This window comes from Triturus cristatus, chromosome 9, assembly GCF_964204655.1.
Source record: "Triturus cristatus chromosome 9, aTriCri1.1, whole genome shotgun sequence".
In the NCBI taxonomy this organism is placed as follows: Eukaryota; Metazoa; Chordata; class Amphibia; order Caudata; family Salamandridae; genus Triturus; species Triturus cristatus.
Genome location: NC_140592.1, coordinates 180,196,862 through 180,217,077, shown reverse-complemented (window position 1 = coordinate 180,217,077; position 20,216 = coordinate 180,196,862). Strand labels below are relative to the sequence as shown.

Genomic DNA, 20,216 nt, shown 5'->3' with positions numbered 1-20,216 from the left:
CGAAGAAATTTCAGGAAAAGGCAAGTCAATGTTACCCTATGAAGAAAATTGAGTTATCGGTTTAAAGGTAAGTACTCGACTGGCAGAGTTGAGGTTCTGGGCATAGACTCAGGGGCCCCCCAGGGTCAGGTAGGTACAGTTGGTTCACCCCCAGCGGACCTAGGGCGGCCGGGTGCAGAGAGAGTTAGGCCCAATGTTATCCTATGAGGGATGGGGGGCCTTGGTTGGTGGCTGCTGTGGGAGCTGGGCTCCTGGTCACTTACTCAGGGCAAGTGGGGAAGTAGATAGGTGTAAAGGGGGGACATTGCTAACAGCCTACCTGGTGGAAGGACGCTCCGCTGCGCACTCTGCATCGCCGGGGGCCGGAGGACGCTGTGACCGCGCTGGAAGCCGTGCAGGGGACTACAGCCCCCAGAGTCCTTAGCGGTATTTCCTGCTTCCGCTTCTTTGCGCGCCCTGAGGCGCTTATAACTGTGAGGCTCCCTCGGTGGAGCGGGGGACATTGCTAACAGCCTACCTGGTGGAAGGACGCTCCGCTGCGCACTCTGCATCGCCGGGAGCCGGAGGACGCTGTGACCGTGCTGGATGCCGTGCAGGGGACTACAGCCCCCAGAGTCCTTAGCGGTATTTCCTGCTTCCGCTTCTTTGCGCGCCCTGAGGCGCTTATAACTGTGAGGCTCCCTCCGCGTCGCGGGACGCGCGCGGGCGGCGCCGGGTTAAGCCCGGGCAAAGGGCGGGCCGTTGTGAGGCCGTTAGGAGGTCGTAGGTGGTCGGGTTGGGCCACCCCCCTTGATTGTGTGGACACGTTCCCGCAAGTATTCTCCTCGAACTGTTTCAGTCAGACACGAGCTCCTCCTGATTGTGTTAGAGTCGTACGGTCTCAGGTTATACATTTAGGTGTAATACTGTTGGTTACTGCTCTGCCTTTAAAAAAAAAATTCTATCTGGATGGTTTTATATTACTGTTATAGAGTACTAGTACTACCCTGTTCCTTGGGACTATTTGTGACATTAACTACACTGTGATCGTTGTGACCTAACCTGTGCTTAAGATGGCAAAGGCTAAAGTAACGATGGACAATTACTTGGTCAAAAGGGTCAGTATGATAAATAGCGAGAGACGGAAGTCCCTTGGGAAGGTGACTCTGGAAGATAATTGTGAGTTATGCATAGATGATGGTGCCCACGGTTCACTTATAGGGAACTCATTCATTGAAGCCACCTTAGTGGGGAACTTACCAGATTGCATTGTGGACAATGAGGTTAATATTGTTAGCCAAGATATATCTGAGTCCCAGAGCGAGCTTGAAGTCCCTCCTTCTCCTCCGAAAAGAGCCGTTAGGAAATGTAGGAAGTCTCAATTTAAGAAGGGTAGTGTTTATCATAAATCAGTGTCAGATCAACCTCGGAGGCCCGTTGTGGCTCATGCTAAAACACAAACCCGTAATGAAGCAGATAATTTTACTCTCGTTGAGACCATAGCTAAAATTTTGGAGGAAAAATTGGTGCTTTTGATTAAACCTTTTGTAGACAAAATAGAAACCCTGACATTAGAGGTATCAAGGTTGGGTGGTCTTGTTGAGGGTTTGAAACAGCACATTATACCGCCTATTATATTGCCTAAGGTACCACCAAAACCTGTTCATGCTGCCCAGGACCCTCATTTAGAGGGGGGAAATTCCATTTCAACTGGCCGCATGACAATATTACAACCAGCTGGTGGTGGTACTCGAATCAACACAGATCCATTTAGTAACCAGGGTCCTATAACTATTGCACAAAAGCCTATATGTGCCAACCTCCCACCAGCTTGTGAACCATATGTGGTTATTTTGTCTAATGTTCCCCCACTTGTTCCAGGCCCTTTTAAAGCCTCGGTTGAATCTCATGATTCACTTAAGAGGAAATCAGTTGCTTGGCTAAACAAAAACTGTGGTTTCCCCACGGACTTCTCAAACCAAATACTGTCTACTAGAAGAGTTGCATGGTTAGGTAATACAAGGAAAACATGCAAGGGGGATTGCGTTATAATAAACTTCAGACATCCCCAGCATGTGGCAACTACACTCCTAAGGGCAGCTTCCCTTGCTATAGGAGGAGATGCTGTACGTGTTCACCCCTTGGGTTATTTTTACAGACATCCAGACAGATTACTCCAAAGAACAATTAAGGATAGTCCTATTCGTACTGATAATAAATCATTACATTTTGAAATCCCTATGACTAATAGATATGCAGCGTTAAGGGACTTAGATGAAAATGATTGACTCCCAGAGGCTGATATAAACAAGAGCTTAGTTACACTGCTGGCCACCCACCCTCTAGAGATTCATAGTGGTTGTGGAATCCCTGGTTTTAAAAACACGGTGGCACTGGGGGTCCCCTTTAACCCTCTGGATGAACAGCCAGAGAAAGATGGACATTTTGGAATTAAGCGGCAAGTGCAAGTAGAAGCTGGGTCTGATATCGTTTCCAAGATAAGTATAGTACAGGCAGGGATATTAGGCAATGAAATTGCCATTGAGCAAGATACAATGGTACCAGATAACTTGCCAGGGTACGATAATACCAGTGATGAGACCGGACTAAGGGGAATCTCCCCAAAGTCAACTGAAGATTTTAATGTTAGCTTATTGTCTTGGAACATTGCTGGACTCTCTAGGAACCTGATGGACGTGGCAGTATGTTCCTTCTTTGGAAAACATGACATAATTGCCCTTCAGGAAACCTGGATGGTAGAACCCCCCCATAGAGTAGGATTTAAAACTTATTGCACCAAAGCGATGCCATCGAATAGGGGAAGGGCATCCGGGGGGCTGGTTATCTGGGTTAAAGTTTCCCTAGAAATAGAGGTTAGCCAGCTGCCTAGCACCTGCCCGGACTTGCTAGGACTAAAAATTGTGACCAGTAACAAAAGTGTTATTTACCTATTAAACATATATAATAGACCTTATCCACCAAACAGAGAATCTAATTTGATAGACACCTTGGACTCCACCTTAGATGGACTGGGAGTTAATGCTCATGTTTTAATTTGCGGAGATTTTAACTGTAAATACGAACCTATCCAGGTTCTCGAGAGCCTGTTTGTTGAACAAGATACTGCTAGTGGTATCATGCCTCTGGAGGCCTTAAGTTATGCAAAAAGTACTATAGCCTCCATACAGATCCTACAGATGACTGTATCACACGACCTAAGATCATGTAATGGTCGGTTTCCCTCAGACATTCCTTCAGCTCCCACTTATTTTAAGGGAAGTAGCAGATCACATATTGACTTCGTAATGGCCTCTCGAAATTTATGGAGATCACTAATTGACTTTAAGGTTGATTCCAGAATAGAGAGTGATCACTACCCCCTCCAACTATGGTTAGACCCTGCCCTATTTCATCTGAGATTACCTGCAGAAGACCCACTGAATCTCCAAATTGGAGATATACAGATTTCTAATAATAGACGTGCCATAAAATGGTCTTATATTGCGGGCAAAGAAGAAGCGCTGGCCAACATTTATAATAAATTTAGCGAAATTATAGGGACTCCCCAAATTCCACCTTCAGGCACCCAGGGAGTTCTTGATTTACATTTGAAGTTGGTCGACGCATTATCTCCCCTTCTGAGTAAGGTCTATAAAAAAGAAGGGAATAAAACTGTGGACCAGGCCGAATCAGGAAATCAATGGTATAACCAAGATTGTAGGGTTGCTAAATCACAACTGATTCATGTAGTAAAAAATGGGAGCCAATGTGATATAAAAAATGCAAGATTAATATATAAAAATACCCTGAGTAAAGCCAAAAAAGCATGGGATGCTAATCTTTGGGATGACTTACTGAGTGCAGCAAAATTACATGACCAAAGTGCCTTCTGGAATCTAATTGCTAAGGGAAATAAAAAGGGTAGATCACCCAAGGATATTTTTCTGGACGAACTGACCTGGTGTGATCACTTTTCTAAACTTTACACGATTAGTAAGGATGATTTGTCCCTAGCTAATGCAGATGTTGATCCAGTTAGTAGTACTGTACCATTACACTTTACCTTAGAAGAAACAGTTCAGGCACTATTAGCTGTAAAAGTAGGCAAGGCCCCCGGCCCTGATAAAATTCCTGGGGATTTGTTGAAACATGATGTCAATGTGTGGGGGCCGTATATTAACTTTCTAAGTAACTCAATTTTGGCTGGCACACCTATCCCAGAGTCATGGAAAGGGGCAGAAATTATTACAATTTTTAAAAAAGGTGACCGCCACGATCCTAGCAATTACCGCCCCATCAGTTTAATTGATGTTTTACAAAAAACTTTTGCCAGACAGATTTTAAATAGGATTTTAATTTGGATTGAGGAGACAAAATTACTGTCAAAATACCAAGCTGGTTTTAGATCTAGAGTAAGTACAGTTGACCAGGTGTTCAGATTTATGTGCATTTGTTGGAAATACGTAAAGATCAGACAGGGTAGTCTTTATGTTGCATTTATAGATTTAAGGGCTGCTTTTGATCTTGTTTCCCGGAAGCTGCTGTGGTCTACACTAAAGAAGTTAGACATCCCTGGCGAGTTACTAAATGAACTCATTAAACTCCATACAGGGAATTATGCAAAAATCAGATGGGGAAAAGCAGGAGAACTATCTAAAGCGATTTTTGTGGATAGAGGGGTGCGTCAAGGATGCGTGTTAGCACCCACGTTGTTCTCACTGTACGTTAATGATATTCCAACATACTTGAGGAACTGTGCTCATGACTCCCCAAAACTAGTCGGTGAACCAATTACCTCTTTACTTTTTGCCGACGATACTATCCTTATCTCCCAGACTCCGAGAGGGTTGCAAAATTTGGTGAATACTTTTCACAATTACTGTGTGGGAAAGGGGCTAGAAATTAACCCAACGAAAACAAAGTACATGGCCATAAACCCCACTAAAACGTTTAGGAAAAACTTGCTCCTAGAGAATCGTACATTGGAAAAGGTGGAAAGTTTTAACTATTTGGGGTTGATATTAGACAACAAGCTGTCCTGGCAAGGCCAGCTAAACAAAAGCTTACTGTGTCTCAAACAGAATTCTTTCCCTATCCTAAAGGTGCACGGAGCAAGTAGTTCGAAAGCCGTTACTCCAGCACTGGAGGTCTTTAAAGCCAAGGCCCAATCAGCAGCCCTTTATGGTGCTGAGATATGGGGATATAGTAATTCTTCCAAATTTGGGATGATAGAAAATACATTTGTGCGTAGTCTACTTAAAATACCGACTCGTACTCCAGTTGTCCCCCTGTTTTTAGATGTTGATCTTAAAAGAACAGAGCACTTGGCTTCTATAAGACCATTATTGTACTGGATTAGGATATGGTCGACCCCTGAGCTGATAGATTATAAGGATGGGTTGATTGAACTTATTAAATTGGACGTTCACTTGAAAACCCCATGGCTGAAATATATCTGTACATCATTCAAGAGATTGGGGCTTTTTACTTTTTGGGAGGAGCCCCATAACTTGACTCAGTCTTCCAAAAAACTCCTCAAGGTAACCTTCTGGTCCCACGCTAATAGTGAACTAATTCTGAGCCCTCGTATTGGTACCTTGACCCAGATCTTCTTAAACGCAAAAGATTCACCTAATTTTGAGGAATTTATGGATGAGATTGCTCCTCCCTTAGCAAAATCTCTCTATCTACAATTTAGGTATGGGGTACTATTGTTAAATTCCTACACATGCAAGTGGGCTGGAGGAAATGGATTGGATTTGTGCACTATGTGTCCCCTTGGGGCCAGGGAAGATATATCCCACATACTCTTTTTTTGTCCGGCCTATAAGAAACCAAGGACTTCTTGGATTAAACCCCTTTGTAGGAATATGGGGATTGAGTCATATAAAGTAGCTGAGCGCATATTAAAATTTAATTCCTCTCAAGTAATGGTATATGGTATAAGTAGATATTTATTTAATGTATACCTTATTAGGAAACGCTGTGGTCATAAACTGTAATTATAGAAAGAGGAACTATGGATTACTTTAGTTACCAGATTATCCTCAAGTCTACCTCATTTTTAACATTGTTATTATAAGAACTCTGGCTTTTAGCTAAATTAATGTAATATTTATATTTTACCTGGTATTGCTTAATCATGGATAAAAAACTCACCATCATAAATTGTATGTAATTTGTTCAACATGGACTTATGAACTGTGTATCTGCACTATGGATTTATGTATTATGTTTTATGTGTTGACTTTTATGGCTATTGTTAGCCGAAATAAAGTATTGACTGACTGACTATGGGAGAAAATTGGGTTACTTGTAAGTACAGTTGTAAGTATTTCTCAGAGTCAGTGCTGGGCACCAAGATCCAGCACTGGGAGCTCACCTAAGAGCAGGTGAGTATTTTCGTTTTCGTTACTCGGCTGATTTTTGGTGAATATTTTAAGATTTGAAAAGTCCACACTTCGAAGAAATTTCAGGAAAAGGCAAGTCAATGTTACCCTATGAAGAAAATTGAGTTATCGGTTTAAAGGTAAGTACTCGACTGGCAGAGTTGAGGTTCTGGGCATAGACTCAGGGGCCCCCCAGGGTCAGGTAGGTACAGTTGGTTCACCCCCAGCGGACCTAGGGCGGCCGGGTGCAGAGAGAGTTAGGCCCAATGTTATCCTATGAGGGATGGGGGGCCTTGGTTGGTGGCTGCTGTGGGAGCTGGGCTCCTGGTCACTTACTCAGGGCAAGTGGGGAAGTAGATAGGTGTAAAGGTTGCACTGCCAGGGCCACTCGGGCGGCTGGGTGCAGGGTGCTTTTGAGCCTTCGGGCGCTCAATTGATTTCAATGGGAAATCTCCGGTTTAGAAAAAGACTGCAAGCTCGGGGACGAAGATTCTTCAGGTGCCACCACCACTTCGAGAGGTAAGTTGGGTAGTTGGAGGATAGGTAGGTACCCCGGGATTGGGCACAGGGGGCCGTGGGGCGCCAGGTGCAGGGGTGCCTTTTGGTGTCGGGAAATCTTACCCTCTGTTGATCGCGGTAGGGGGGGCACCTTGTTCTGAGGCTGCAGGCTTCTTCAGGAGTGTCGAGGGAGGTCCTTGGGTGTCGGGCTCGGGGTCACAGTCGCCGTGGGGTTGTCCTCGTGGTCTTTGTTCACTCCGGCACAGGCCAGGCTTGGCTGGTGCAGAGTGTGCTGGGTTCGCGGTTCCGGCCTGCTGCCAGGGATTAGAAGTAGATTTTGAGTAGAGCCTCTACTCATGGGAGTCCCAGGGGTTTAGAGTCAAAAGGTAGCCAGGTCCTCCGGGGTTTGTGAGGTTGCTGGCCACAAGAGATGCCGGGTTGGAGCAGGAGCACGTTCGAGGGTCGACAGGCCGGTAGGGCTGGGGCCAAAGCAGTTTGTGTCTTCCTCTTCTTAGCAGCTGCAGGGCAGGTCTTCTTCCTTCTAGCTCTTCTTCGGATTTTGGAATCTGGAATCTGGGGAAGGAAGGTTCAGGGTGCCCCTAAATACTAGATTTAGGGGCGTTACAGGTAGGTGAAGGGCAGGGACCAATGGGTCCCTGTCCTGGGGTGGGTACACCCCCTATCCTGCCTCTCTCCTGTGGGAGGGGGGCAGTAGCCTAGTCCTGATTGAGCAGGGCTCCCCATTTCAAGATGGCGAGAGCCCGGGATGTGCTTCACCTCGCCTCCCCCACCTGAGGGGTGGGGTTGGCAGGCTGGCACATCCCCTGTCCTTATTTGGAGTTTTCGGCCAAGCTTCCCGCCAGAGTGGGGGGTTGCAGTGGCCTGGGGAAGCTCACAGAGGTGGCATGCCTTTGAAGCTTCCCCCTGCCCATCCTGGGGGAGGAGATTTAGCACCTCGCCCAGGATGTGCATTGTTGCAGGCCCAGGAGAGCAGGGGCTCTCCTACCCAGGGGTCCAGCAACATGTCTGCTGTGTGGCAGTCTAGGCAGCCTCAGAACAGACGTGGACTGTTGGTTAGGTTTCAGGGGGCCTCTCTAAGATGCCCTCTGCGGTGCTTGGTACATTAAATCCCACACTGGCATCAGTGTGGATTTAATATGCTGAGCAGTTTGATACCAAACTTCTCAGGCTTCAGTGCTGCCATTATGGTGCTGTGGAGTTCGTGTTTGATAAGCTCCCAGCACCATGTACTCTTAAATGGCAGCACTGCACTTACAGGGCCCAGGAATGGACCTGGGTACTGTAGGGGCACAGGGCTCCTGCCTCTGTGCCCACACCACTGGCATAGGGCACCCAGCTAGAGGGGTGGCTGATGTATGCCAGGGCAGTGTAGGTTGTGGGCATGACACACAGGGATGTGTGCCATGTCGACTCTCTGTTTTGTCTTGCACCCACACACTCAGCCTGCCAGGGCAGTGTGTGGGTGTTAGGGTACAGGGCCTCTAAGGGTGGCACAATGAGTGCTGCAGCCCTTAGAGGCCTTCCCTGGTCACAAGGCCCTGGGTACCCAGGGTACCATCTACCAGGGACTGACATGTGGCCAGGGTTTGCCAATTTGGTTTTGAGGTTTTTGTTTAGCGAAGAAACATAGGCCCTGGGCACCTGATTGGCAGGAGTCCAGGGCACACTCAGTCAAAGTACATTCAGCATTTCAGCAAAAAGTGGGGGCATACCATGCAAGAAAGATGGCACTTTCTCACAAAGGTGGTCTGCATTAGGGAGGCATGTAGTACGTTTTTACTTTACAATTTCACCATAACTGAAGCACTTTGTTTACCAATTTTTGCAAACGTTTGCATTTCAATAATGAATTTTAGATTCCAAATTTTTGTTGCAGTTGCAATTCTTTTGAATTCTCAACTGATAAAAGACAGCTTCAGTCAAATGCTTTGTGTCTTAAAAATGCTTGTTGTATATGTGCATGATTAAACCAACCTACAAAAACATTGTTACTTAACATGGACGTGGACATTATAGACTTGAAGGTAATGTTTAGACGTTGTTTATGATGTTTGTCTGTATCCCTCTTTGCTTCCTAACTTTCTTTCTCTCTATTGTGTTCTCTTGCAGCCTTCCTCTTCCATGTTTCCATCTCTTCCCCTTTCCTTAGACTAATAAACCACCATGCTTGATTTAATTTCTGGATGTCCTGTTATATATACATGTTAATGCATCTAAAAGTAACCAGCAAATCTTTTCACTTAAAAGATAGTTCATGACCAACAGGTCAATACAAATTTGAATCTACAGATGTGGGACAGCTTCCACTTGGCGAATGTGTGTGTTTGGCATCAAGTGAGAGCAGACAGTGGTCCAGGAGACCGCTCATGCTCCTCTCCTCTCCTGCCAGCGCGCATTCACTATGATTGATTCCAGCTTCATACTGCAGAAATAACCGGGACACTCGATTAACACGAGTCCCCACACCTGGATATCTACTCCACTTGGGCCATCTCTACCCGTTTTCGACTAGTGGTTCTCGGACATCAAGGGCCTCCTCAATTGGAACCTGCATCCTGATTAACTCATGCTACACGCATACAGCGTGGTGCCTTAACTTCATTAATCACGGATGCTCAGCGCAATAATTCTACACGCATACGAATTCTACGTGCTCTCACTTTATAATGTCCTGATGATGATCTTGATTGACTAAGATCGAAACGCCGTCGACCACAATATCAAAGTTCCCTGAAACTGTAAAAATTACTTGGGGTTCTTTTGATCTGTTTTCCAATGCTATGGAAAGTTTTTGTTGTCACTAAACACCTCACTTCATGCACTGTCAGTTATTTATGTGTTAGCACTGTAGTCTCTATTTTTGTCTATCTGCAAAATGAAAGAAACGGAAGATACTCCATTTTATGATGTTTAATAAAATGTGATGCCTTCCAAATAAGTATCCTGTGTCCATGCATATATCTTTGACTGAACCCACCTTGGCTTCAGTATCTCAATGACTCCAATTGATTTAACCTTAACTAAATAGCTTGTAGCCTTGCTACTGGAGGATCTTTTAGACCTCACGCAGACCATTGTTTTTTGTAAACCATGCTCCTCTCCTCGACACCTTGGGCCCTGGAATGGAACAGATTTGAATGTTTTTAACTCTTCCATGCTAATTGAAGCCCGCATGCTGGCATACAAATATAAATCATATGTTCATCTTTAACAGGGTCACATAAAAACAGTTTACATTTGTTCTGCCCAGGACCCTTAAAATCCATAGGATGATACTGGGAAAAGAGACAAAGTCAGAAGTACAGCTAGTCAGAGAGGGAGAGACATTTAGATAGAGGAATAAAATAGTCAGTGTTCAAATACAGAGAAAGTTCTATTTTCCCATGGGGCCTCTTGGAAGATGTTAGCCCTGGGAAATTGCCCACTTTGCCCATGACTTAAAATGTCTCTGCTTTTAACTTTGTATGCAGACCTTGTCCTCCAAGGGTATGTGTTCTGCTTTCAAGGCTTCCTCTCCTCATAAAGGACGTATCAAATTAGGGGGCAGGTGGTGCTTTAAAATTAAAAGTCACTATTCAGTGAATGTGAATGCAGGGATCGGGGTCTCCTCGCAGACCCCCATCTCTGCAGTCACAGTTATTCGCAGGGAATCACAAATGGACCGAGAGTTGTGACTGACTGCAAATGAGCATTTTGTGATTGAACTCGTTAGTACATCAGTCGCAACACAAAATTAACTTGGCGCTGCGAAGCCTTCAATGTGCAAAAAGTAACCGACTACTTAGCAACCCCACCATGCAACTTTGGGTCCAGAGTACCAATAAAAATGCAATTTTACAAAACAGAAATGAGATCCAGTTTACAATGGCCTGAGGGATAATAAGATCCAAGAATCAGACATTTTAAAAATAAAAAAACACTGATGGTTTTATACATTTGATTTTTACCTGTAGCCAAACACCTCCGAGAAATTTTCAGCATCACCATTGACAAGAGTTACATACTCTATGGGGCTGTCAGAATGCATCCCAGCACAATAAATCTGAAATAACAGTGATAATTAGATTGTGAGATGAATACATATTCTTTTAAGCCGCACATATTTAAAATACTATCAAAAGGAGGAAGTCAAAACACACCTGTACAAGAAACAATAGCCTTTTGGGGACTTAATAGTTATCTACACGTTTCTTATTAAGGCCACACATTTTTCCCACCGCATATGTTTCATGTTCAAATTTTAGGGTTTCAGAATATGCAGCATAAACGTGTCAACAGCTTTTCGGTTTTTAATGTAAAAATGTGTTTGGTAAATCAAGTGCTCTTTCTTAACCGCATACTTTTAGTTGTATGTGAGAGCACGGATAACTTTAAAGTTCACACTGCAGGCTACATGTGGACAAGGAATTGCCGGCTGTGTCAGACTTGTTTTGGGGCTTCCACTTCCTGTTTACAGGCTGGAAGTCGCGCCATTTTCTTGCCATGCTCCTCTTGGTGTCAGAGGCAGATTAAGTTAAAGCGTATGGCATTGCAGTTTCCTCTGCAAGCTTCGGTAGTGCAAAGTGATCCTGAAGTCACAGACCTCTGCTTGCTTTCCCTTCTACTTCATCGAATGCTTGTTGGAAGGTTGCAGAGAAGGGCTGCTCTGTGGATCTAGAGTCATCCTCTCTAATTGTGCCTGTCAGAGAAAGAAGCCTGCCCGGGATGCACTTATTGCCTTGTAGGGCAGTCAGTTTATGAGTTACGCTCAAAATACAATACAATACAATAGGATTTGTGAAGCGCAGCTTTTCACCCCGGGGGGTACGGTGGAGTGGATAGGAAAGCAATCTGTCTCTCTCTGGAGCACACAGGGGTCATGCCGCCATTAGAGCGTTGGGGCATTGCACCACTTATAATATGGCCCCTCAACCCACTATTAATGTGAGCAAAGTACCATTTATAAACACGCACAACTGTTTACATTCTGCCAGCAGTCTGCGTCAGTCAGCCTTTGTCGCGGGTCGGCTGCATAATCGAGGCTGTGAGAGGTCCTAAGTCAGTGCAAGCCTGAGGGAGGTGGGGCTTGCACAACAATATTGACAGACACTCAGAGGCACCTGGGCCCAAGTGCGCATGTCGGTTTGGACGGCTGCCTTTCTCCGGCCAGCTAGACATGCGGACTAGAAGCCTCCCTGTTGTCTCTCCACCTGTGCTTTAGTGAGCTGGAAGTGACTCAAAGCTGCAGCACCTGGTCTCAGTGTGAGCACTGAGGTTGCCTGCCCTAGCCAATTCAGGCACATCTATAACAGTAAGAGCAGCGGCACGTGGGATATCTCCAATTTTTGTGCCCCACAGACAGAGACAGGCATCGTTGGGAGTTACTAGTTTGCTAAAGGCCGACTGCATGCAGATTTGAAGAGAGCTTCCCATCCACAGTAAGTAAGTTTGAATGAATTGCTTGGTTTCCTAGCCACTTCGTACGCTGGCAAGTTCTCAGTAACTGCCTGTGTGCATTCCAGCAGCTTCCGTGGCTTTCAGGGTGCAAGCCCTCCCACGGCCCCAGTCACCCACCCTTTGTCAGCACACCCACATCTCCCAAGGGATGCCCTCCAGCGTCACATCTAAAGTTTTGTGTTATGCTTTTGATTTGCATGCTGCACTGCTGCATGTGGGAGACCAATGAACAATGCAACCTTTGAGATTGTTTCATTCAATGCATTCATGAGGCTCTGGCCTGATCCATCAAATTTTGAAACAAAAACATGTAAGGCGAGGCATTTTTGGACCATGCTTTATTGTGCGTTTGTGGTTTAGCAAAGATTCCCACGAGGCATCTGTGGTGTTGCAAAGCCACCGTGCCTGTTTCCCTTTGAGAACTTATCTCCCGTATGCAGAACCCGAGCGGCGGCTGAGATCCTGGCCTCTATGAACTCTGCCACAAAGGGCCTGCCCCTGAGCAGTGTGGACAGTCGTGCATGCAATGCTAGGCACAGGTGCCACTTCTCTAGGGTGGTCTATCCTGTGCCAGAGGTCGGCGGGACAGGTGTACTACCGGCCGTTCAGAGACACGGGGCAGTCATGACGTCTCTCGTCAACCTCACAAGGGTCTTTCTAACATGCTCTCCCACAGATATGGATCATCATCTTTTCATAGATAAGACTAGAAGAACAAGTCTCTGTGTTTCTTGTCCTTGTTGTGTTGTTATGAAAACAATCTTCACTTTATTTGCTTTGGAACCACTGCTGCAGATTGTTGTGCAACGCTGATTGTTCAAGTGACATAAATCCCCCCTAACCGCCGGTACCAATTACAGCAGCAGGCAAGTCACGCATGGCGCGGCCCTCTCTCTTCGCGAGGATCAATAAAACAGCTGTTTTAATGATGCGCTATCATTGTGAACATTGTTTTTACATGCAAGCAAGAACTGAGCCTGCAAGCATTTTTACATCTTTTCACAATGTACTACGGCTGTCTCGTCATTTCCTTCACCAGGTTTACTGGCCTCAGCGCTGTGTGCATTCCATGCCTCCAGCAATTTTAGGCAACAATACAATTACATGATTATTAATTAATGTTCTTCCTGGAGTGAGGTCAGAGTTTTGTCTAGTGGAAGTTTTGACTCAGCGTAAGGAAGGGTGGAGGGTTAATATATGCCTGCTGCAAAGAACGTGTAATATGCGGATCACACAGTGCATATAATGTAAATAGGCCACTGGCTTACTGCTATTAATTAATGATACAATTTAAGTGTTGCATTTTAAATTCTGAGTTTGTGCTTTTCCAGACCAAGCACTCTTAAAATATACTGCCTACCAGTATGGATGACATGTGACTCCTACATCTTGTAGTCCTCTGTCTTATTTAACGTTTCCTATACACTGATTTACACATGTATAATTGGTTGCCTCTGTATTGAGTGTGAGATGTAAAGTGCTCTGACATCCTACACTAGTATGAGTGGAGCTATCAAACCAATTAAATGCATCAGAGAGAGAGAAAGTGGTTATGGAGACTTGATGGGCACAGTTAAAGGGTGGTAGTGAGGGTATCGGCGGGGGTGGTCATTGGGTGCGCCAACAAACATTGTTGCACCGAGCGCCATCAGTGCTAAAGCCGGCCCTGCTGTGTGCTGTCTTTATGGCCTGCCAAATGCCTGCATGCAGCCTACGTAATAAACACACTGGTTTACAGAAAGAAGCTCTTTCAAATGCACGCAGTAAAATTCAAGCCATTTGTCAGGACATAAACCAACAACACAGGGCCTACCTGGTGACAGATTCCATGGATGGCACCGACATGTTGCCTCAGGCTATGCTCTGTTTTAGTGATGCGGAAACAACTTTCAGAATGGGGGTGCTGCCACCAATATTGCGTGTCTGACTGAAGTCTTAGGGATTTTGAAAAATATAAGTTTAGCATGTAGCAGTGCACAAAGAACATGCAATTTGATAGCATATGATATCTCTTTATTGATGTCATAATTATACTTTCACAAGTGCCTTATATAATCTTCTTGTTTTCTCAAATTTGCTTGAAAATGCACCATTTGGTAACTTTTTTTTTCAAAATTTACAAAGGGAAGGAGAATTCCTCCGCCCATATAGTTGTCAGGATCGCTCACTCGCCGCATGGCACTCATCCCAAACCTTTACATCCACTTCTTTCAAATGGCACCAGCCGCCACTTGGAACACGGGTATCCAACCTTTTCAGTAATAAGAGCAACTTATTTTCAATTAAAGTCATTAAGACCAACAAATATTATTAGTGTTGTAATACTGACCACATCAGATGAGATTACATAAGTGGCCAACATATGCAAGTTTACTATTGGTCATCACCTCAGTGAATCAGGCATGGCTGCCTGCAGTCATGTAAAAAACATACTTTGTCAATTTGGAATGCCTCTACATGGGTAATAATTCACAGCCATAGCTGCAATGCCACTAGCACCAAGGTAGAAAGTCAGCCCAATGTTAAATGATTGATCACTCAAACATCAGCTTTGAATATATTTTGCAAGTCAGTAATTTTTCTCCAAATATCAGCATAAGAGTTCTGAAAATAAACACATTTTAGTCTTAAATGTACACTCACAATTTTTGTAATGGTATATTAATTCAACCAATGAAAAGCTTCTAATTTAGTAGGATGGTCTGCAAAAAGAAGAGCTACGTCTGGATAGCGGGATAGCTACCAGTAGCTCATGAGCTATTCATTGGAAAAGCATGCTCTGGACCCTGCTTTGCAGTCTCAGATATCTGTAAAATGTCATGCAGGACCGCCATTCGAGGCAAGCGCCGCTCGATCTACAATAGGGTGGAATATACACTTTTGAAATTATGACAGAACTATACTCAAGGGGACAAGGTAGGGTTTCACTTAGCACGACGTCTTCGAGTGAAGCAGGAGCGAGAATTTATAGGGGGCGTTTTGGACCGACAGGGGCAGCACACCCATGCGGACGATAAGAAAGCCAACCTTTTGGTGACTTTTACGGGAAGCTTTACCAGGGCACCACCCGAGACACAGTCCTACAGCAGCAGTACTTAGACACCTTATCAGTCCCCAGGATCTCCCCCTCGACCGTGGACTCCCTCGACGCCCCTAACTCCTCTGAGGAGGTTGGACTGGCCATAGGGAGACTCAAATTACACAAAGCCCCTGGGCCTGATGGCCTAACTGCCCACTTTTATAAAAGCTTTGCAGCGGAGCTCACACCCCGCCTCACTGACCTATTCCAGGTAATAGCCGCTGATGCGCGTGTCTCGACCTCCATGGCCGAAGCAGTGATCTCGGTGATACCTAAACCAGGGAAGGACCCCCAGCACTGTACATCGTACGGGCCTATAGCTCTCCTCAATCTCGATGCCAAACTCTACTCTATGATTCTGGCGGCGCGAATGGAGGGGTTGATGACCAAACTAGTCCACCTTGATCAGTCGGGCTTTATACAGGGGCGGCAAACCCATGATAACATTCGCCGCACCATACACCTTATTGAAAATGCTTCCAAATTCAAATTGCCTTCAGAATTTTGACAAAATGTCTTGCTTGGTGAAGGATGAGAATATCTACATTTGTGTTTAACCAGAAGCTCTGTGCCTAACAAGGCTCCTGGGGCACGGTTACATGCTAAAAGTATTATAGGGTGACATTAAGTTAGTTTACATGTATAGCCACTGAACATACAAGTTACTAAATAGCTATATCCAATAAACATTAATTTTGGGAGCCACAGAGCATGACTTGGGTTGGCCTTTGATGGCTGTTACTAAGTATCAATGTTATAAAGGAAAACCGGTCTCCTTTTCTAGATTTACATCTTTCACTTCCCATGTTGGGAGGCACACTGCTGGATAATTAGTTACTTCCTGTCTGTGACAATTTGGCAAATAAGCTTGGAAATTACTTTGCTTTGAGAAAACATACACTGATATATCTAGCATGTCAGAGTTGAATATTAACACACATGTTCTGATTCACGAATGATTTTTTTCTATATTTCATGAACGCATATTGTGAAAGAAGCAATTTCAGGTTTGTTAAATTTCATAAAGATAATAGGTGCAAGGACAAAATTGCTGCATATAAATACAGTGAAATGTGCACATGCATTTGACACTCTGCAGAATGTGTAAGTGGAGATAGGCCAATGGCGAGACAGCTACAGATGATCCAAGCACATCCCTCATTCACAGAGGCCTGGCCTTAACACTCACTGTTGGGAGTGGAATGTCCAATGCATTGTAAACAGGCATGTACCCTGTGCCTCAGCGGCCCAACTACATCTGGCATGAGGTATTCTGACTCTTTCTTGCAAGGGTCGCACGCTAATCCAGCGTGCAAGCAGAGGCCTAGCCTGTCCTTTGCGAATGAGGTCCAGAGCCTGGTTACAAAACCAGGATGGGTGCATCAAGCACCAAGCACATCCTCTAGAAATGGGAGTGGTCAATGTTCTGGGTTGTCGACATTAAGCAGTGGAAGCATACTATTTTTATATTTATAGTACTGTATAGACCTTTTTTCTCCTATTCAGGACGAGTATGGTGCCTGCTGGCCCTACTCATATAAGGTTTTTCTTGTATGAGAGACTGCGCCGTGCACAGACATCCTGTAAGAATATTGAGTGTGTGTTGGTTGAAGCATGAATGGGAGCAGGAATCTGAGTGTGAGTGTAAGCATGTTGAGATCATCGGAATCCATTTAGTTTTGCCTCTAGTTTTACATGGCATAGTATGGAGGTTGTAGTACACCCTCTTGAGGTAGTGGAAGCATACAGCCTTCTCTCCTGACCTGGAGGGTGTAATCCTAAATACAGAAGGGTGGGAGGACGGTGATGGAATTATGGTGTCTTTTTAGCACAGGATTGCTAATCAGTCCTTCCTATGTACTGCCCTTAATGTTAATCATCTGAGAATGTGGATGAGTCCGCAAATTCTGTTGGTAGAGGGTGGGAAGCTTCTAGGCAGGGGCTACCCTTTTGCTTCTTGATGTGAGCTACCTCAGAAAGGCAGATGACGGCCAGATGTATATGTTTCACATTTATTCTCATGTTGTGGGTACTCCTGAGTGGAGCCAGCCTTGCCACTGTTATGAGAGCCATTACCGTTTACAAAAACTGTCTGCACTGCAGAAAGAATATGAAACATGAACAGGAACCACCACAAACTATTTTTTTGGGCAAGTCAGTGGGATCAAAATTCATTCTCTGGTAAGTGCGTCTAAAGGCTTCATGACCAAGGAAGGGAGTGCTTTGCAGAGTACTGAAAGAACTGCTAAGATCAAAGGCTGGTGTCTGTCAGACAACTTGTTTGCCTGAGGTGAGGGGCCACCACGTGACATCTGAACATCTTTCTGGAAGGGTTTTAGGTCTGCCTGTGACCTGGAAGAGTACCTGACTTACGAAGAAGGAGTAGGGGAAGCATGTCTGACCCCGCAGGAGCTGACTGACCATCTAACAAGTCCAGAAGAGGGTGGCCCAGAAGAATGAACGTTTGCAAGAGAGTAACCAGAATTGACCTGAGTCTGCCTGAAAGGTTTTCCTGCATTCCTCAGTGTTTCCATGTTTTTGGCCAAACCAGCAAACCCCCTTCCCACGCCCACACCCATATACCCATCACCTCTTCCCAGCGTGCCTGCTCCAACAACAAACAAGAGTGGAGGATGACGAATTTGTGCTGGCTAGCTCTGGCTAATTCTTTGTGTCCAAAAATATTAAATCTGAAAATGGTAATGATAAATAGCACAAAAGTCCCAATGAATGGAACAAAACATTGTATGATTTGGATACTATACAACGCTGATTTTTTTATAAATTTGAAGGTACCTTCAAAATCTTTCCTTTAGCAATAATATTGTGTTCCCCATCTTCAGTGACACCTTTAAGAATTTTGACCTCCTTACAGTTTTCTGGTAATTTACCTGAAATAAATTGAAAACCATATTATCGAAGAGCACCACAAAATAAGTATCAATTAAGATTAATAACAATACATTAATGTATGCTTGGAAGGTTTCTGTTTGAAATATCCTTGACAAAGTGATGTACAATTCCAGGATACGAATATAAGAGGAAATAACAATTGGGAATGTAACCTGTCACTGAGTATTCACATGTGCCTAAAAAGGATATTTTCAAGAGGAAAGAATCTTTTTGCAGAGTTAGGGAGATTGCGGAGATCAACTAAATATAAAACTGTTAAGGAGTGCATGGAAGGAAAGGTTATCTTCCAAGTACATGCTACTCAGCTCAAAATGGTTAATTCCAGTTCTTCCTGTTATAAAGTACTGTAAGGTAGAACTTGAGCTCAACTGATTCAACAGCTCCCAGAAAACATTTAGGTTCTTTTACGAATGGACAGCATTGGAAATGGCATTCTTCATGCCTTAGTAGAAAAAGGGAGGCCTAAGGATATTTAGAGAAGGAGAAAAGGCAAGAAAACAGAGAAGGTAAGGAAGATGGGAGAGAGGTAAGTAGGAGGGCAATAATAATTTGGAATGCAGTGTTTCGAAATGTAATATAAAACACAAGCAAAACAAAACGTTTGGTTCAATAACTTACAGTTTTTGGAATTGTGACAGGTTCTTTTCTCCTGTGGTTTGGAGTCCAGAGGGCAGAGGTTGCTTTCCTGGTCATCGTTTCTTAAGCACTTCACTGACCGGTGCATTGCACCAACACCACAGGTAGCCGAGCACTGAAAATCAAAGGGAGGCTGGCAATGTTTAATGGGTTCTCTGTTATTGGTTAGTATGTTAAATGTTTATAATTTCTGCAAATCAGTGGAAACCCAGACAATCACTGTCACTATTATCGGAGTGACAGGATAAAACTTTAGACATCTATTGTCTGAATTCCTTGCTTCTATGAGAAATACTCTGAAAACAGTATGAATGAATTACTAGACTGTCCTGATCCAGCCCATCATTTTAACCTCTATGAATGATATCTGCATTAAGTGCCAGCTAACACAATTTTGAGCACGCACACCGAGCATGGGACATTCTGACAATAAAGATTGAGAATAGAGGAATAATTGACTGTCATTAAATACCTAGGCATCTGCTCAGCATATACTATGAACGGAGGGCAGCTTCATAACTGCAAGCCATGGGACTACCCTCCTAAATGATGAGAGCTTCTCAGTTGATTTACTCTTAACGGTTTTATGTTAAGCAGCTGAGCAAGCGCAAAGTTAGATAAATATTCAGTAGCAAAATCATAATGAGTTAAAGTTTGTTGGGGGGCTGTACATAAGTATTGCTTGCTTCAGAAGCCTGTGGCATAAGCCATGGAATACATGTATTAATGGATTCACCAACAGTTGAAGTTAGAAAAAAAGCTACTCTACACACTCTGGATGTGGGAGAGCGGTTATGTTGTCACATATGGAATCAAAAACATGCACACATCAGGTAGCAACAGCACTCCTTGAAACATAAATATTGACAGCGTATGTCCCATTGGCCACTTCATGCCCTTACTCATGTAAATATGCTCATTTTGTTGACCTGTATTATTATTTATAACCACTAGAAATAAAACACACTTACACTTCCCCAATTGCCAACTCTCCATGATGCGGAAACTGGACATTCGGCAAGGTAGCAGGTCTGGACATTAGGTGGTTGAGTGTCAGGACAGTTTACAGTACTCTGATATCCATATTCGTAGTGGTCCTTCCCAGGATAGATTTCGCTGCAGGATACCAGCCGTTGTTTGTAGCCCTTGCCGCATGTTACAGAGCACTGTAAAAAAAAAAAAACATAAGTACTGTCAAAAAAAAGTTCATATAATGTTCAGGTGTTCAGAGGAGCAGATCCTCATGACAGCTCCCCCTGCAACAG

At 44.3% G+C, this 20,216-nt stretch overlaps 1 protein-coding gene across 1 annotated transcript in view; it reads right to left on the bottom strand.

The window, feature by feature from the left end:
• Window positions 1–20,216, bottom strand: part of ADAMTS9 (ADAM metallopeptidase with thrombospondin type 1 motif 9) — an 876,266-nt gene that overhangs the window by 71,956 nt on the left and 784,094 nt on the right. The window contains exons 32-35 of the mRNA XM_085624697.1: window positions 19,923–20,117; window positions 18,934–19,066; window positions 18,199–18,293; window positions 10,835–10,929 (exon numbers count right to left, since the gene is read on the bottom strand). Coding sequence (XP_085480823.1) covers window positions 10,835–10,929; window positions 18,199–18,293; window positions 18,934–19,066; window positions 19,923–20,117 — 518 coding nt within the window. The remainder of the gene's footprint in view (window positions 1–10,834; window positions 10,930–18,198; window positions 18,294–18,933; window positions 19,067–19,922; window positions 20,118–20,216) is intronic.